Source organism: Podarcis pityusensis, assembly GCF_964106645.2.
Source record: "Podarcis pityusensis genome assembly, chromosome: 1".
Taxonomy (NCBI): Eukaryota; Metazoa; Chordata; class Lepidosauria; order Squamata; family Lacertidae; genus Podarcis; species Podarcis pityusensis.
Window position 1 is genome coordinate 103565409 of NC_138028.1, and position 19337 is coordinate 103584745.

At 39.2% G+C, this 19337-nt stretch overlaps 1 protein-coding gene across 6 annotated transcripts in view; it reads left to right on the top strand.

Annotated features, from left to right (window-relative positions):
* The window catches only part of MBD5 (methyl-CpG binding domain protein 5), a 113993-nt gene extending 98098 nt beyond the window's left edge, over positions 1-15895 (top strand). For all 6 annotated transcript variants that reach the window (XM_081005457.1, XM_081005455.1, XM_081005460.1 and 3 more), the window contains 4 exons: positions 2176-3384; positions 7686-7759; positions 11331-11406; positions 12476-15895. In XM_081005457.1, coding sequence (XP_080861583.1) covers positions 2176-3384; positions 7686-7759; positions 11331-11406; positions 12476-12547 — 1431 coding nt within the window. In that variant the 3' untranslated portion in view covers positions 12548-15895. The remainder of the gene's footprint in view (positions 1-2175; positions 3385-7685; positions 7760-11330; positions 11407-12475) is intronic.
* The last annotated feature ends 3442 nt before the right edge of the window (positions 15896-19337 follow it).

The following is a 19337-nucleotide window of genomic DNA, read 5'->3' on the forward strand; positions in this document are numbered from 1 at the left end:
TCCTGGCCACAGTCATGCATGGACTGGTTATTTCCAGCCACCAGTGTGGTGTAGTGGTTAAGAGCGGTAGTCTCGTAATCTGGTGAACCGGGTTCGCTTCCCCGCTCCTCCACATGCAGCTGCTGGGTGACCTTGGGCTAGTCACACTTCTCTGAAGACTCTCAGCCCCACTCACCTCACAGAGTGTTTGTTGTGGGGGAGGAAGGGAAAGGAGAAAGTTAGCCGCTTTGAGACTCCTTCGGATAGTGATAAAGCAGGATATCAAATCCAAACTCCTCCTCCTCCTACTCCTCCTCCTCCTCTTCTTCTTCTTCTTCTTCTTCTTCTTCTTCTTCTTCTTCTTCTGCAATGCTTTGTAAATAAGACTGCTGTTGAACAAAGTTTGAAATCTTCAGTAGGTACAGAAGGGCACTTGTGGGGTCTCATGCTTTGTGCATGTAATAGCAGTCCTGCATCAGCTGCATTGGTTATCCCTTTGCTTCCAAGCTCAATTCAAAGTGCTGGTTGTAACTTCTTACAGTTTATTTTAAAGGGCTCCCAACACCAGCTTCTACAGGCCTCTCTATGTAGTCCCAGGAAATGCCCCCTCTCCCCAGGCTTTGCCCTTTACTGATTTTCATGGCACATGCTTTTATCTGAGTGTAATGAGTCGATGAAATCTGATAAAGCCTCTTGCTAGTCTGGAACTTCCTCTCCTGCTAACTTTGTTTGGCTCCCTCACTTCAGAATTATAAACAAACCCTAAAGACTCTTTGATTTTCTAATCTTTGGATTGGTCTGTTGCTGGCTTTTATCAGTTTGAATTTTGCTGCCATTTAGCTATTCATATTCTATTGCGTTATTTTAATATCTTTTATTTTACGCTGCCTTGGGATGGCTTATTCTGAAAGACAGCTGGCAGATAATGTAAATGAATACATAAACAAACAAATGTTTGGTAGCATGAGAGTGATACCTACATTAATACATATAGAATATACGTGCTTGAGTTCAACTGGATAGTAGATTGTGAACTTGGCAAGTGTGTAATAAAGGGTTTTTCAAAGGAAACATTTGCAGTGATGGTTAGATAAAGAGAGAATTTATCAAATAGGTGGAAAACGCAAGAAACTCCATGCATGGAGACTGGGAAAACATTATCAAGGTATTCAATGAGGCCGCAATCTTAAGGGCAGATTTTGCACTTTAGATTCTATAGACTTAAACTGAATTTAAATAGCAGAAGCCAACTCCCCCCCCCTCCCCAGGGGGAGCAATAAAAGAAGAAGTAGTATCACCATTGTCCTCCCACTTTTTAAAGTAAAAAAATAAATAAAACTCCTAGGAAACTCACAAATCCAAAAGCATATTAAAACATGGAATAAAACAGAAGTTACATGAGCAAAACAGAAACATAAAACAATAACTTACTTGTAAAGTATAAAGGCAGACATGCCCAGCAAAACACAAGCAGAGCATTGCCTCAAGCTCAGCATCTTCTAAAGGCTCTCTAGAAAAAGTGCCAAGAGAAAGGAGAGTTTCCCAAGAAGAGAGTTCCTTATGGCACTGCTGCCAAAAAGGCCCTAGCCTAGGTAACCAGTCGGGACCGCAGACAGCAGAGGGCCTCTGAAGAAGATCTGAAAGTATAGGTAGGTTCATGCAGAATTCCAAAGAGTGTACATGCTGTAAGGGCCTATTAGTAGCATTTCCCAGGGACTGCAAGGGCGACTTCCTCATATGCAGTGTGTTTCGGGGTAATTCAAGCCAAAGTAAGGAATCAAGAATAGAAAAAAAACCTGAGGTTGAGCTTGTAGGATTGGAAGCCTTACGAGGGCGTGTAGTTGCATTCTGCTAACAAGGGTATAAAAATACAGAACTTTTTAAGGCAAGCAGTTTAGCACTATTTGCTCCCCAGTAACATATTGTGGTGCACCTGCTCCTGTTTGTGGTTAGCTGCCAGATTTGGAGATTGGGCAGTGTCTTGATTAGGGAAAGGCATAGACTATATTTTATTTTTGTCCCTGTGTGTTGTCATTCACTTCTAACACCATGAAAAATGAATTTGAATCAATATGAATAGTAGTTCTTCACGCATGCTTTTAGTTTTTGTCTTGACTTGAAACAATTGTGACCTGAAATTGCTATTAGAAACCAAACGAAACCTGATCTTATTTCCCCTCCTTCTGATTTTTAAAGGTGAGAATGCAAGAGGAGGCAGCTTTTCTGAACAAAAGAATGATCAGTCAAATGGGGATGCAACCAGTTCCCGAGAGTTCCAACACCCCACTTCCTCCATTTCAAGATACGGTGTGCAACTTGCAGCAAAGGACAGAGCCGTCTGTAGGGCACCAGGCAAAGGACAGCCTCAGCCTAGCTACCCCGGGAGATGGTTCAGTCGATGCTATCTACAAAGCAGTGGTAGATGCTGCAAGCAAGGGGATGCAAGTAGTTATCACCACCGCAGTGAACAGTACGACACAAATGAGCCCCATTCCAGCCCTGAGTGCCATGAGTGCCTTCACAGCCTCAATTGGTGACCCATTAAATCTTTCTAGTGCGGTCAGTGCAGTAATCCACGGAAGAAACGTTGGCATTTCTGATCATGAAGGTAGGGCAAGGAACACGAGGGGGGCACGAATATTGAAGAATTCAGAACACCTTAAAAATTCCAGTGAGGGGGAGGGCTTGGAATACTATAAGACAACAGGTTGCAACACACCCAAAAAACAATGGGAAGGGGAACAAAGCCCTGGAGGGGAAATGAACAGATGGAAGTGTGAGGAATTTTTAGACCATTCATCCCATATCCACAGCAGTCCTTGCCATGAAAGACCTAATAATGTCTCCACACTGCCATTAGTTCAAGGCAAGCAGCATCCAATACTGTTACCCCAGCGAAATTGTCAAAGTGATAAGATGTTGGAGGAGAACTTCAGGTATAGCAATTACAAAAGAACTATGATGAGTTTTAAAGAAAGACTAGAGAACACTGTGGAACGATGTGCACACATGAATGGAAACAGGCCTCAACAAAGCAGAGGTTTTGGAGAGTTGCTGAATGCTTCTAAACAAGACCTGGCAGTGGAGGAGCAGTCTCCAAGTTCCTCCAATAGCTTTGAAAGTTCTCTAGTTAAAGACTACATCCATTATAATGGGGACTTTAATGCCAAAAGCGTTAATGGGTGTGTGCCTAGTCCTTCAGATGCTAAAAGCATTAGTAGTGAAGATGACCTAAGGAATCCTGAATCCCCTTCTTCAAATGAGTTGCTACATTACAGGCCAAGGACGTTTAACGTTGGGGACTTGGTCTGGGGCCAAATAAAAGGACTGACTTCATGGCCTGGTAAACTAGTAAGAGAAGATGATATTCACAACTCATGTCAACAAAGCACTGAGGATGGGAAGGTATATTTATACATGCATTTATTTTATCTTATTAGTAACAAATGTGTCTCTTACACAATATTTTAATCTCTCTGTTGCTTTTTGGAAAGATATTATTGCTTATACCCTTTAATGTGCTGATGGAGTTTTCATTCCTATTTCATGACTACAATCGCAAAGGGGCAGGGTTGCTTTTCTCTCCTACTTGTGAACCTTACAGATAGCTTAGGGAAAGGACCAATTTACTTTTGAAAAAATACACAAAATGCATTCTGACAACTTACACTGTTGATGCCTTTTAAATATGAATTTATGATAGATTTATTTAATTCCCCGAAGTTGTAAAAATTTGTACAACATTCACATTTTTTATAATGCATGGTAATTTAAAGGTAGGGACACGGGTAGCGCTGTGGTCTAAACCACAGAGCCTAGGGCTTGCCGATCAGAAGGTCAGCGGTTCGAATCCCCACGATGGGGTGAGCTCCCGTTGCTCGGTCCCTGCTCCTGCCAACCTAGCAGTTCAAAAGCACGTCGACATGCAAGTATATAAATAGGTCCCGTTCCGGCGGGAAGGTAAACGGCGTTTCTGTGCGCTGCTCTGGTTCGCCAGAAGCGGCTTAGTCATGCTGGCCACATGACCCGGAAGCTGTACGCCAGCTCCCTTGGCCAATAAAACGAGATGAGCGCTGCAACCCCAGAGTCAGCCACGACTGGACTTAACGGCCAGGGGTACCTTTACCTTTTAATTTAAAGGTAGTTATCATCAACTTTATTATTGTTGCTGGTTCCCGTCCCCGTCCCCCGTTCTACTGTATTGGCCCTAATATAAGCCACATCTTTAAAATTGGAGGGGGGAGAGAGAAAAGAAAAATACCTGAATATAAGCCGCTCCATTCCTCGCTGCTCCTGGCTGCATACTGGGGGGGGGGGGGAGCCACGCTGCATTGCCGGCAGCCTTTCCCCTTCCTTGCTCTCCCTTCCCAGCCTTGGGGGAGAGGACGGGGGACTCTGCAGGGTGGGCATTGCTTTGCTGCACTCCAGGCACTGTTTGCCCCACGCTCCTGGCTGCATACCGTAAGGTTGCGAATATAAGCTGCAATTTAACTTTGCACGGTTGGAATTTGGGGAAAAGATGAGGCTTATATTCAAGCCAATACGGTATTTCAAAAAGTCCCCTGACCACCTGGAGCACTTTTTATGGGGCTGGATAGAGGCAGAGGGTCTCCTTGTACACGTGGTCCTTTGGATCCAAGCTAAAGCTAATGAAACTGTCCTAACAGAATGAGGTGTGTTGATCAAATCAAAACTCTACTATTGGTTGTACCAAGTTCTTCAATACCAGTGTTAAAACCTAAGGCCTGTGTTTCAAAGTTAAGTGCTTGTCTTCATATTACAACAGATGGGAGATGCAGCTTCTCAAACAAAACAAAAATATCAGCCCACTAGCTTGTGTAGAAACATTTATTAGTAGATATTGTTACTACTTTAACAGCAGCCACATTGTGTTACTATTAATTTATGACTTGTTAAATTAATGGAAGTTTAATGGATTTTTGATTTTAAAACCTTTATACCAAGAGGTAATTCCAGGAAGTTCATTATAATTTTAGGACATTCTGTGCATTTATTGTTTTTTCAAATATGTTTTTGGAGGAGAATCATATCAGTTCAGATCCCCAGAGGTCTTTCCAATAGAAATATGCAGTAAAAATATTTTTAATAAAGGAAAATAAAACTAAATGTTATTAGAGATAGTGCTAAGGTGATTTCTTTAAAAAAAAAAAAAACATTGATAACTTTGACTTCCATTGACAATTGTAACACATATTTTATATTCTTTGTAAACTGCTTGAGTTTTTATTTACAATTAAGCAGTATACAAATTCAGATAAATAAATGAAATAAATTTAATATTGGCCAGGAACTCTAGAACAGTTCGCTGCATGCGTTTTCATCATGATGACCTGTATTAAATGATGACATCACTTGTGAATTATAAATTGGCTGTCATAAGTTTATTTCCAGAGCTAGAAAATGGGGTTCTGTGTCAGCTATGAGCATCTTTGGAATCTTTTAGATCTTGAGTCAAGAAGCTGCTTTCCCTGTACTTCTCATCAAAGGACTATTTAACTCTGTATGAGATGAGATATAAATACTATGCTCTGGAGAACCTTTTTTCAGGGATTAAAAATTGTCATAATATAAGATGAATTAGTATCCCAGATTCATATCTTCAGATAATCTCTTCAGCATGATCGTTCTTTGCTGAGCTTTAATATAGCTGATACTATATCTGTTCTGATTAACTTCAGATAGGCAATACTAACACCAGTATGGGATCCACAGTTATAGATTCCATACAGTGGGGACACTGCTACAGTGATAGCATTATGGTGTTGATCAGCAAATGCCTATATTTACCCTTTTGGAGTCCTCAGATCAGTTAAAAAGGATATGGAACACCAAATGCTCTACCACTGCCATATCACAAGTGCTGTGATACATACTGATGTAAAGTTAATTGGCCACTCCAAGTTCTTACATCGTGCAAACGTTCAGGATAAAGGCTTTAGGTTTCAATCCTGTTGCTCAATTGAAGCTCATAGCAGGAGTTTTGTTGTTGTAATGGTTCAGTTGACTTTATGCATTCATGCAGTGTATAAATTCACTATTATTGATACAAAAAGATAATTGTCTATTTAAGTGTGTGTGTGTGTGTGTGTGTGTGTGTTTTGTTTAAAAGAAAAAACACCAAAGATGCAACAATGAAGATAAACTAATAGAATTTATTTCAGATTTTAAATGTTAATTTCATTGATTGGGTTGGTGAAATGAACTGTGAAGTTCTTGAATATCATCTGAAAAACAAAGTTATCTACACATAATAATTGTAATGTCATTTGTACATACGGCTGCACAAAACAAAGAAATCATGCTTTTACAAAGTTCAATTAGAAATGGAATTGACTTGAGCCATCTGGTGCTGAAATCTATAATTTTTATTCCTTATTTCACAACAGCTGAACTCTCTTTAGTGTTGCCCAATTTGTAGTTTTTGTTGTTAATTACAGTGGACTAAATTGTATAGTGGAATATTGGTACCAAAACAAAATGTGTTGCTTTAATAATCAATGATACTAAGATTAAGCATAATTGTTTTACAAACCACCTCATTCACTTGCCATTTAAATTGTGTAGACAGGTAAATCTTATCCAGGACTTTAGCTGATATGGTGCAAACCTTGATTGTTTCCACTAAGGTTAAAGTAACATTAAATCTGAAGCAAGTAAGTTGGGACTTCAGTTGTGCTAACCCTAAACTCCCTGATGATGTTGCAATTAGTGCCATGGTTAATCTTTTCCTTTCATCCTGCTCTGAAAAATGCCCTTTTATAATTTTCCTGTGTGACTTTGGGACTTTTTGCCAAAAACCAGCACAATATTAGGTAGTTGCTGCTATTCCTGCTGCCACCACTACCCTGATAAAACCTATATCACGAGAGTTGTAAGCCAGGATGTTCTCTTGTGTTTGAGCTAGTCCTTGGCTCTTATGCAGTGGGGGACCTAGATGAAAGAAATGTGTTACTAATATGAATTTTTAAATGTTCATGTGTAGATTTGGCACTTTACAATTGCAAAATCATCCACATACAGAACAGATTTTTCATATGTAAATATAGATATGCAAGGGGTTTTATATGTGACTTATACCTGTGAGTAATGTTCATGCACTTTTTTGCATGCGTGCCAATTGGTTTGCATTCTATAGGACACTTTTACTGTGACTGTATTGTTCACCTTCAAGAAGCCCAGAAGAATTATAGAATTGCATTGTATAGAATTGTAGAGTTGGAAGGTATCCCAAGGGTCATCTAGTCCAGTCCCATGCAATGCAGGAGTCTTTTTGCCCAGCATGGGGCTCAAACCCACAACCCTGAGATTAAGAGTCTCATGTTCTACTGACTGAGGCCTTCCTTGCTGTCCATGCCAGGTGGGCTTTAGTCAGTGTTGAAGTTTATTATTTTTGTTTGTATAATGTATCTGAAGGTGTCTCTGTTGTTGCCTTGAATAACTGAGTTTAAAAAGCAGATGAATGTTATGGAGACAGAAACCCATGGGATCATAGACTGTAAGACTGTGTGTCTATCTGCAAATCATTATTTAATAATTGGATGCCTGAGTGAAGAATAGTTGTCTTCACCTGCTCTCACACAATTGACCAGCAAGTGGTAAATATAGTTAAGAACCGTGATACAAAGTTGTAAGAAAACTCTGAAAACCCTGAAAATGACTGACTTGGTGTTCATGTCTTTACTCAGGTGGAGCCTGATAAGTTGAAGACACTAACAGAAGGTCTGGAAGCCTACAACCATGTCAGAAAGAGGAATAGAAAGTAAGTATTCTATATATATGAAGAGTGGACTCCAGCATAGCACTAAGTCTTACATTCCATCAGTGCCCAATGAAATGTTCTCCCACCTGGTGCACCCACTAATCCTGTCCTAGAGGTTTTTCCCCAACCTCCAGAGCAGATTTGGAGAGGGTGTAGGTCACACGTGGAGAGACGGAAGAAGGCAAGTCTTATTGCACAAGCAGAAATTCTTACACTAATAGGATGGGTTCACTTTATCCTAGAGATAAATGACACTCTTTACGCAGACTGAAGTTAATTTGAAAGAAGAATTGTAGTTTGTGGTGTGCTTACAGCTTCCATACGCATGCACACACACCAATTAGGAGTCAGTTGGGCTTGGAAGAAGATGAGACAACACAAGCCACTGCCTCTTTGCCCATCTTCTCTTCTCCCCTCTCTCTCTCTCCCCCCCCCCCCCACTCAGTCACTAGCCAATCTGAGCTGGGGAAGTTCCTTCCTAATCCCAAAGATGGCAATTAGCCAAGCCCATCCATAGAGCTTGCCAGAGATCATGAAATTAACATGCTCCCTGATGAGCTAACAAGCTGATTAGTGTATCCCGTTAGTAATTACCACACTGAAAAGTAGACCACAGCTTTAAAGCCACTATGCATCTTGTAGAGAGGGAAAAACGATACACCTTAACAGATTAAAAAGCAATGAGCAGGTGAGCAATTAAGTGAGCAGCCTGCAGAGAGGGCACATCAGTCAGAGGAGAAGCAATTAACACCCTTTTTAGTTTAGCTAAGCACAAACACCCCCTTTCAAATGTAGCACCACACAAGCAGCTAGGCAGGGGGCGGGGGAAGAGAGCGGAGACATTTATTTGAACACATGCAGTAATTAGACAAGAGGTACACCAAAATAAAATGTAGGCCACACAAATATGTTGTTTATATAAGGATAATATTTGAAGTTAAGCAAATTTTAGTTTTGGCTCTTTTAGCATCAATTCTGCGTACATTGTATAGAACACAAAGGAAAGTACTATATCTGGATGAATACAAAATGGATGAATACTACCAGTTCTAACTTCTGTCAATATTACTGTTTGCCTATTACTGTAACATTATGGCAAAATGATTTATATTTGTTAACTCTGGGGTACCTTAGGAAGCCTTTTATAAATAAAATTCGCTATTTGAATTTTGTTTCATCTAATCTTTTCTTATATCTATTAAATTCAAGGCAATCGCTTCCCCACATTCACAGGCAACCTTTGCCAGGTAGGGCTGCAACACAGGAAAATAGTTCTCTCCCACAAAGGAGGGAGAGGGAAGCTTACTGTGATATGATAGCCATGTTCAAATATATAAAAGGATGTCACATAGAGGAGGGAGAAAGGTTGTTTTCTGCTGCTCCAAAGAAGCGGACACGGAGCAATGGATCCAAACTACAAGAAAGAAGATTCCACCTAAACATTAGGAAGAACTTCCTGACAGTAAGAGCTGTTCGACAGTGAAATTTGCTGCCAAGGAGTGTGGTGGAGTCTCCTTCTTTGGAAGTCTTTAAGCAGAGGCTTGACAACCATATGTCAGGAGTGCTCTGATGGTGTTTCCTGCTTGGCAGGGGGTTGGACTCGATGGCCCTTGTGGTCTCTTCCAACTCTATGATTCTATGATTCTACTGTTCATTCTGGTAACAGAAGGGGTTGTTGAGCTATATCAGAAGGAGCTTTCTGACTGGGCCATGCTTTTAGGCCAGCCACACACACTTCTTGCCTGCACCTTATCTCATGATGTGATGTTTTCCTTGTAGGGAGAGATGAACAATGCCTCACTTTTAGTTTCGATCTCATTGCAGGTTCCTCTACAATCATCAGTCGGGGGTTGGTAGGGGCACCTGTAACTGCTCAGGAGATTCTATTTAAGATTCTCTCAGGATAGTGCACCCACAAAGGCATTATGGCCCAAAGGGTCCAATGTATTTCCTGGGCAAAGGCAGACCATGGTTACATGTCCACAGCCAGCCAAACACATCTAACCTAAAACAAAGTGTGGGCGGGGGAACATCCCATATTCCTTGCTACTTTATTTTCATCACATAATCCAATTGTGTTTGAGTGAATCTGAAACTTTCTCTGCCACAAAGACATGCAGTCATTTCATGCAAATATGTAAGTCTTCAATTTGACCATTCTAGAAAGAGGTGTTTTCTGCACCTGTAATATCTAATCATATTATCACTTCCTCCGGTTTCTCTGAAGAGTCCTTAACATTTCAGTCCTTTTTGTGTACAGACCACTTGGATAAAAGTGCAATATAAATGATGCAGACAAGATTAAATGTTTGCGGGCCAGTTTTCTTCTGGCCACGGTGTGGTCACGGTGTGGTTGATGGGTGAATTCTGAAGAAAATTACACATATAGCACGATAGCTATGAAACTAAAACAAGGCATTTGTATAGTATGCAAAGTTGCATATTAAGCAATTTGAAAAATTCTGAAAAACATCCAGAATCATTGGTTAGCTTAATTACTGTATGCTGCCTTGCAAAAGCCACCCAGTTATCTGTTTATTTCAGTAATCAAGGGCCAAGACAGACAAGATTGATTTGCTTCCTGGATACAACATAAATGTAGAAAATTGAATAGACTTTGCATATGCCATAATGTGTCTGTTTAATCTCTGTTGCAAAATGAACTTGTATGTGTTTGTCACATCTGACAGTGTAAATGGAGTTTCCACTATGGATGCTATATGCACATAAGAAATTAATATTGTGCAAATGGCCCTAAAGTACGTAAGCATATATGGAACCCTAAGATCCATAAAAGCCATAGATATCATGGAATATTCTGTAATTAGACTGAAGGTAGAAGACACACTGTAGAAGCTTTCTTCATATTGAACTCTCCAGCTATGGAATAAATGCAGTGTTGTTCAGTTTGGGACTCAGGTAAAGCAAGCCATTGTTAAATTCTGCAGCAGCCTGGCGATTCTTTAAAGCAGCCTAAATAGTTGAATCATGCCTTTGTGAGAGGCAATTTTTTTTGGCGCACATACTGATTGCACATAGCTAAGTTAAAAAGAAAGATACATTATCCTCTTGATACCTGCTGCTTTGTCTCTCTCCCCCCCCTCCACCACCATGACAACCAGTGCTTTCTTCAAACATCCACTTCAGCATTTTAGTAAAAATGTGATAATGCCGTGCTCTGCTTTTGAGCAACGTGTTCTTTGTTGTACAGTTTGTCATTTTAAAAGAAACACCTTTAAAAGAGGCAAACTAAAATACTGATTGCCCCATAAAGTTAATTTGCAATTCATGTAGAAAAAAAGATTGATTTTATGCCGATGTGTTTAGTGTATGCAATTTTTTTAAGTTACAGTTTGCTTTTTTTGTTTTTATGCTTTTTGAGGCATAGGCTGCATTTAATCTAAACTCCGATATTGTATGTAATGGATGGTCTCCCATGGCTGAAAATCTGAGTAGAATGTTATTTCAGTTTGCAGTTTATGTCTTTAAATTACATATTTTTAAATGGCATATTCTACTACAAAAAATCATGGACATTCCTGTAATTTTTTTCCTTTGTTTTTAATCCTAGAAGTGGGAAGCTAAATAATCATTTAGAAGCTGCTATACATGAGGCCATGAGTGAACTTGACAAAATGTCTGGGAATGTGAGTACCAACTTCAGAATATATAACTTATTTAAAGCAGCCAGGGGTGGGGGGGGGGTGATTCTAACAAAACGATGGTTCTATTTTTGCAACTGAAGCTAAATCCTACAATTAGAGAGCCATTATAATTTCAGCAAGCCCAGAGAACTAGAAGCTACCATAGATTATTCCTAGCGTATGATATGAAGACATGAGACTTGATAAAGTTTTCTAAAGCCAAGCAGGTCTGCATCTGTCAGTGCCTGGATGGGAAACCTCATGGGAACCTAACATACACCACCTTGAGTTCCAAAATGGAAGAAAAGTAAGAAAGCAAGCAAATAAATAAAATGGGACCTTTTAATGACATCTCTTAAGTCTGGAACCGCAGGCCTCATACTCAAGGTCCCTTATAGTGCAATCGAGTGCATGTCTATCAAGAAGGAAGTTCCTTTGAGTTCAATAAGGCTTAATCGCAGGTAAGTAAGTAAAGAATTGCAACTTGCAATATACGTAATAAATGATCAGTGGGCCTCAGTCTAGCACACTTCCTCTTGGCTTGCATACAAATTGTTTGACTACATCACTCCTACAGGTGGGAAGGGATACACATTTACAGTCGAAAGGGGCGTGCTGGTAACACCATTCAGGGCAGACTCTTAACGTTACCTAGCTGCATCACTGTAGGCAGCTCACTGTCATTCTGTATCCCCACCTCTACTATGGGAATAATTACTTGGGTCTAATGGTGCCCTGCAGAAGCATGAAAATGCTTCTATTTCCCAACTTGGGGTGGGTGCTGATTTCTCCTGACCTCCTATATGTAGCTTTAGTCTCCCTACTACCAAAATCTGAAACACTATTCTTGGCAGGGGGAGGCCAGAAAGCCCCATTTCATGAATGCAGGTCGTTTATAGGATCTAACCCAATAATAAAGCCTTACATAGTTGTTTATAAGGATTACGGAGATGACGTATATGGGCTGCTTTGAACACAATGAAAACAATACTCTATCAATAACAAGTATTTCATTATTATTAACTGGCTTCCATCATTTTAATTGTTGTTGTTACCTTTGTGCTTTTTTCAGGTGCACCAAATTCCACAGGGAGACAGACAGCTGAAGCCTCCAAAACCCAAGAGGAGGAAGATCTCTAGATAACATTGAATGTCTTTGTTACTGGTCCAGTACTTATTTAAAAAAAACAACATGCACATATATATATAATATCAGGATGGATAGAGTTCATCACCACAGGGTGCTAAACAAAACAGTGGTACAGTATTCTTATTGGTAAAGAAGGAGAAGTTAATCCAGATCTTCAAAAGATTACAGTGTGTGTATAGAACCCTTTTTTCTATAATACTAAAATTGTGATTATAAGAAATAGTCCAAATGTTTCTGCAAAATTTTCATTGTGTATATAGATAAAACAGAATTTCATGACGATATCTCAAATGTAAATAATGTACAATATTGTCATGTACAAGCGTACCTAATGCACACTTTATCTTTTATTGTACAAAAAAATAGTGTACAAAATTCTTTGGTTTCTATTGAGTACACATACAAGAGACTACCAGTGTAAAGTGATAAATAAAAATACAGCCTAAATGCTTTTATATAATAATGTAAAAGATGCTGTTTTTGTATTTAACAGCAGTTGAAAAGGCATGATTATGTAATACCTTAATTATGACATAACACTTCTCGCCACTGAGTGTTCATTTATAGTGTCTGTTTGGAATGAACCTTGCCTGGAAGTGTGCTGTACTCCATTTAAGGTCTCTGTAGGAGAGTGCAACCTTGCAGATTCCTAAAGGGATGTGGGATTGCAGGTCAAATTAAGAAGTCAAACACTGCAACTGCTGGTTGCATTTTTATTATTATTTGCCCGAGTTTTAAAGTAGAATGCTGTAGATTTTTTATTAAGAATATTTAGATAGAATATTTTTAGTCCGCTATTGCTTTAACAGAGTTTCATAGCCACCTGTTTTTAAAATCAAGTTCATCTTATACCACCATTTCTTTTGAACCCCTTCATAGCCTAAATTGGCTAGCCCAATTTTTTGAAACGGGGGACATGATTGATTTTAATGTATGGGAGCAATAGCCCAGTTTTAAGAGCCATGCTCATTGCTAATTTTGTTAATTGTCAGACCTTACAGTTCAGAAAAAAGTGTTCCTAAAATTAAAGAAGAACTTTCAGTGGCCAGTTGTGCCTCGGTGTTTTTATGGAGTTCAGTGGGACTCTCTCAGCACAAGTGGTCACTGAATCACCCTACTGCTGATACTGATGCCCACTGGCCAGTATTAATATTCTAGAGCTGAAAGGTGGCTTACAAAACTACTAGCAGCACTGGCCAGGATCCAAAGAACTGCAGAACTAGTTCTGTGCACCCAACGGGCCTGTGTTTCTTGAACAGAAAATCTCCTTCCCAACCATATGGGTAGCAAACCACTTCTGAACCTGAGTGGACTTACAAAAACAGTTTATGATACAGCGTGGGGTCTCTTGTTAAAAGGATATTTGTGTCAAAAAGAATCCAGCTAGGCACACCCAAATCTTTGGATGTACCTTAAAGGTAGCTCTTTGGATCCCAGCCAATGATTTTATCAGTATTATGTAACATATCAGATTTATTTTATTTAATAAGAATTATTTATACCATTAACAGATTCTTATATATATATAAATTTATATGAATTTATATATATATATTTATATATATACATATAAATGTGGCAGAAATGTGCAGGTTGAATCTATTAACCAGATTATTTATGTTATGTTAAGTTTGAAAGAAATGTGAAACGTGTGTTAGAAAGCTGATCATACACTACACAAACCTAAAGCCGCGAGGCATTCTCAAAATACCAGTATCTTTAAAATACCAGTGTCACTTTCAGTGTTGATGCTGCATGTGGCAGCAGTGGCCCTCCCCTTCTCCCCAGGCAGCCCGAAACATATTCTCTGTTTGCCATGCCTGGGCCCAAGATGGAGTCCTTAGGACCACCTTCTACCTCTTCATCTGGGAAGCCACCATTGTGTTTTATTCTGGAACTTTGTTCCTTATAATGGCCTAGTTACCTCTCCTAGCAAAGACTGCTGGTAATCGGCACCATCTATGGCTGATAGAACGATAACCAAAATCTAGTGCTTACACAAGGAGTATTCATTCCCTGCCCATGTCACCTGCTCCATTTTCCTATGTGACATGAGCACCATTAGCCCCAGAGAGATCTGAGGGAGCAACATGCCCATGGTCCGCTCTCCTGTGCCAACGCACACAGCACTACCCCTGGGCTAGAGGACTTGCTCTTATCACATGTGGACCCAGCCCTTCTCCCTTTTTGCCACACCCCAACCCGAGGGAATGCAATTAGCTACACTAAGCTACAGTGGCCTGGAGACAGAAACCCTTCCTTCTGCTGGGTAGGTTCATTTTGTCCTTTGTGTAATGGCAGGGCAGCCTGCCATAATCCTACATGAAATCTCATGTGAAGTGATCTTTTGTGTAGTTTAGTTAGCACTCTTTTTTTTGTTTTTGTTTTGTTACGAGTTGATGTGTTTGTTATGTTTAAAGAGTTAATGTCCATTTTTCGTACCAGCCTGAATTTCTGCTCTCGTCTAAACAGATGTTTCTATTCATGAATACTCATGTGTGTGTGTATGTTTGGGTGAGTGGGTGTATGTTTATATTTAGTTCTCCCCCCCCCCCGAAGTTTTTTTTTTTTTTTTTTGTCCCTAAAACTGAATTTGTATTGACCAACCCTTCTTTTGACATTTTTAACTAATTAGGTTTGTACTTTTCTCACCAATGTATACTTTACATTAGTAGACTATGTAAAGTATTTTTGTGCACTTGATTTCATTGGTTAATATTGGCATTGATGTGGGTGCTAGGAATAGTTTGTTTCAGTCCATATAGATTTTTTTCCTTCCTCTTTAGAGTTTTTATGGTTTTATGTAAGCAGTTAATGTAAATATTGTGAGCATTACAGGTCATGCAGTGTTGTAACATTTTTAAAAATGTTGCACCTACTTTACAATTAAAACGCTGGTCACTCGTACTTGAATTTTGCCCATAGAGCCATTTCTTTCTCTTTGCATTGAAGCATAAATTACTTTTTTTATTGAGGCCCAACCCTTCTTTCTACACTTATTTTTTTTGTTTAAGAAATCTATATTTTTCTAACAGAAGATTTTAACATTTAATTTTTTTTTTTGCCAACTTTCTAACTTATGATGAGATACTCCTATATTTAGAGAGTGAGAAAATACCCTCATTTTGGAAAGTGGAATAATTGAATTCTGCAACTTGGCCCAATGACAGAAATCACAAGTGGGACACTAAAGTTGGGCCCCAGAAGATTAATTAGCCTCTCATTAGATCGATTAGTGGATGTTTGTGTGGTGTTTTGAGGATATAAAGTGGTAACTATCCTCATGTGTCTATTTATTTATTTATTCTTGGTGGGTTGTGATAAAATTATATAAAAATCAAAGGAATTATTCTTCTTTCTATCATGGAGCCTTATGAACACCATATAATTATTTCTATTTATGAAAAGGGTTTAGTTCCTAAAACCAATTATTTAGGCTGAAAGTGATTGCTGACAGTAGTTATGAAAATAATATCTAAAGGGGAAAGTTAATACATGTCCCATATCAGTTATGGCCACAGCCTAAGTTTGGGGTTTTGATTTATAGTTTTATATTTAAATTTACCAATGCCATTGTGCATACAACTTGCTAATAACGCAATATTACTGTGGATTCCCTGAATATTAATGGTATAAAGTATCATGGTGGACTGAATTACCTTTTATTAGCTACAGTTTGTATTTTGCTACATAGGGTTTTTAATATGAATATTCCAGAAGAGCAGTAGCATAAGAATGCTTTTCTATTTTAAAAGAACCCCATTCTAGTCTTACTAAGAGTTAGATTTTTTAAAAAAGAAACAATATCAGTTTTGTAAAAATTTGATAAAATTGTCAATATTATGATTAAATCACACAAAAAGCCTCACTGTTATGTTCTCTTCCGGAAGGGGGCCATGTCTGCACAACACCAGTCTGGGAGGGGGTACATGTCCCTGACTTAAAATGGGGTGTATGTTGTACTATTTAAAAAAAAACACATAAAATTAACACAGAATTAAATATATAAATCCTCAGATAATTTGCTTATGATAGAAAATCTGGGACACAGCACTCAGTTCTCCTGTTGTGTCCAGATGTTAATAAAGATGTCAACTCATGAAATACTGTATCCAGCAGGTCCATTTAGAAATAAGATTGCATGATGGCTGTATATTCTGCACTGGTCATCTGTAGTTAAAACAGAGAATTCTCAATTAATTCCCCTGTGACTGGGTGTATATTTGTGAAGATCACAGTTGTCTTGAAACTGATCAAAAAACCCAAAATGCATTATTTTGTATTTGCAATCCATTGCATCCTACACATTTTAGGCATTTTACGAACCTGTGCATCCTTCACATTTTAAGAACCTGTTACTTTGACAGCTAATACTTAATCAATGAAGCTGTGCAGCAAGCATGGTAGTTACATTTTACTTGATTGGATAATAGGTCCATTCAATTTAGCACCAACAGTGACCCACCAGATACCCACAGGAAGCTCACAGGACTTGATGGAAAGTCCTGTTGGTCCCTGATCTAGCATGTTTCACCTTCTGATGTTCCATCTTTAAGCTTTTTTTAGGGGGGGGGGGAGAATTACAGCCATTGAAAAATAAATCTTCCGTTAATTGGTCTAATACTCTTTTAAAAAGCCATATAAGCCAGCACCACATCTTTTGGCAACGAATTATGTGTTACTTGAAGAAATACTTATTTTTGCTTGTCCTTAATCCATTTTGTTCAGTGACCCCCTGTTCTAGTATTTTGATGCTGTAGGGGCAGGGAGACACATTCTAGAATTGGAAAGAATTGTACTAGTTTAATATATCTTGAGTTTTGAAATGGTTGACTAACCCCATTCTACCTAACCTTAAAGGTTTTTGCTAATCCTGATGTTGTATCAAAAGGTGTCGATAAGCAGAAACTCCTATCCCAATGTCCATTGCCTCCATAATCCTGGATATATCCTTACCCAAAACACTGGCATCAGCCATGCTACAAAGATTGTCATTACTCACTGAGAAAAAGGAGGACTTCTAAATGCAAAACTAAAAAACTAAGTTATTTATTTCTCATTAAAACATCCATGGAAAGCATATGAAGCTTTTGATGTCACTAATTAAAATGGATTTGCTTTCCAATTGTACAGATGAAAAACACAAGAAAGTGAGATCTAGCTACCTTTTCCCTCTCAATTAATTGGGGGTGGGGGGAGAGATCAGGTGGATTTTATTATAAGCCACAGTAATCTACTGCTGTGTTTTGAATTTATGGTGTAACTTATTAGATAAGAAAGCAGTAAAGAAAGAGGTCATAAATACAAAATGGATAAAAGGAAAACTGCAATGTGCAAGTTTGCCAAAGATTCATTCTCAAGTTCATATCACTCAATTATAGACACCACAGGACTGAAAAAATTAAGCTGTGCCAATACACGTTATCCAGATGTTTTGGTTCTAGTTCATCCCTCCACCCTCTACAAATGGACATAATCTTCCTCATTCACTTGAAGGTTGAGAACATGTTTGAAATTCACATTCAGTGCTTTCCCAATAATGAAGTAAATGAAGAAAGCCGTACTCACAAATGAACTCAGCATAGAGTTCAATAGATTTGAATTGGGCTGAATGTCTCCTGGAATGAATTTCATATCCCAACAACGAGTTGCAGATCTTTTTGAACTACTAGTGTACATAAGATTCCTTTTTATCCAGGTGTTCTGGAATTCCAGAACCAGAGTGAACTGGCAATGCAGAAGATAAATGTCTTCATTCTCTTCCAACTCAATCTTGTCATGATGCTTCGTGGCATTACTGGATGGTGTCTAAATAACTGCAGGTAAGTTATTTGAAGGTTATATAAACAAAAATTCTGTTTGACTAGAGAGTTTCTTAGCTGGTTAGTTGTCTACTTGACGTGCCCCTTTGTTCCTAATTGCAAGGGTTCCAACCTCCAGCATCAGGATTATAAACTACATGGACCCTTATTGCTGCTGGAACTCCTGTTCCAGTCCTAATGACCAAAATAATAGGGAATGCAAGGTGATTGACCCCTTAACAAAAGCATCGATTGACTTGGCCTGAGACCCGCTCCATGGGACAACTTTGATCAGAGGCCCTCAGCACAGACCTCCTGGAATGCCGTAAATGAGTCTTACGGTATCCCATCAGCCTAGCTCCCAGTGGCATATTAACAGCAGCTGTGCCTTTTAGTGAGTGCCAAAAAACAATGTACTATGTGCCCTTGGTCGATGTGCATGTGGGTTACAGGTTGTGTTGCTATTCTGATGGTACGTTCAGTTTTAGTACCTTAATGTTAAAGGTAAAGGGACCCCTGACCATTAGGTCCAGTCGTGGCCGACTCTGGGGTTGCGGCACTCATCTTGCTTTATTGGCCTAGGGAGCTGCCGTACAGCTTCCGGGTCATGTGGCCAGCATGACTAAGCCGCTTCTGGCGAACCAGAGCAGCACACGGAAACGCCATTTACCTTCCCGCCGGAGCAGTGCCTATTTATCTACTTGCACTTTGATGTGCTTTTGAACTGCTAGGTTGGCAGGAGCAGGGACCAAACAACGGGAGCTCACCCCATCGCGGGGATTCGAACCGCTGACCGTCTGATCGGCAAGTCCTAGGCTCTGTGGTTTAACCCACAGCGCCACCCGCATCCCTAACCTTAATATTACTAAGGTTTTATTTTATATATTAATAAATTACATCTCAAGATAGTAATAAATAAGTTTTAGAGAACAAAGCAATTACAGGAACAGTGTAGAGTGTGTTAGAGCTCAGCCTATGGCTTC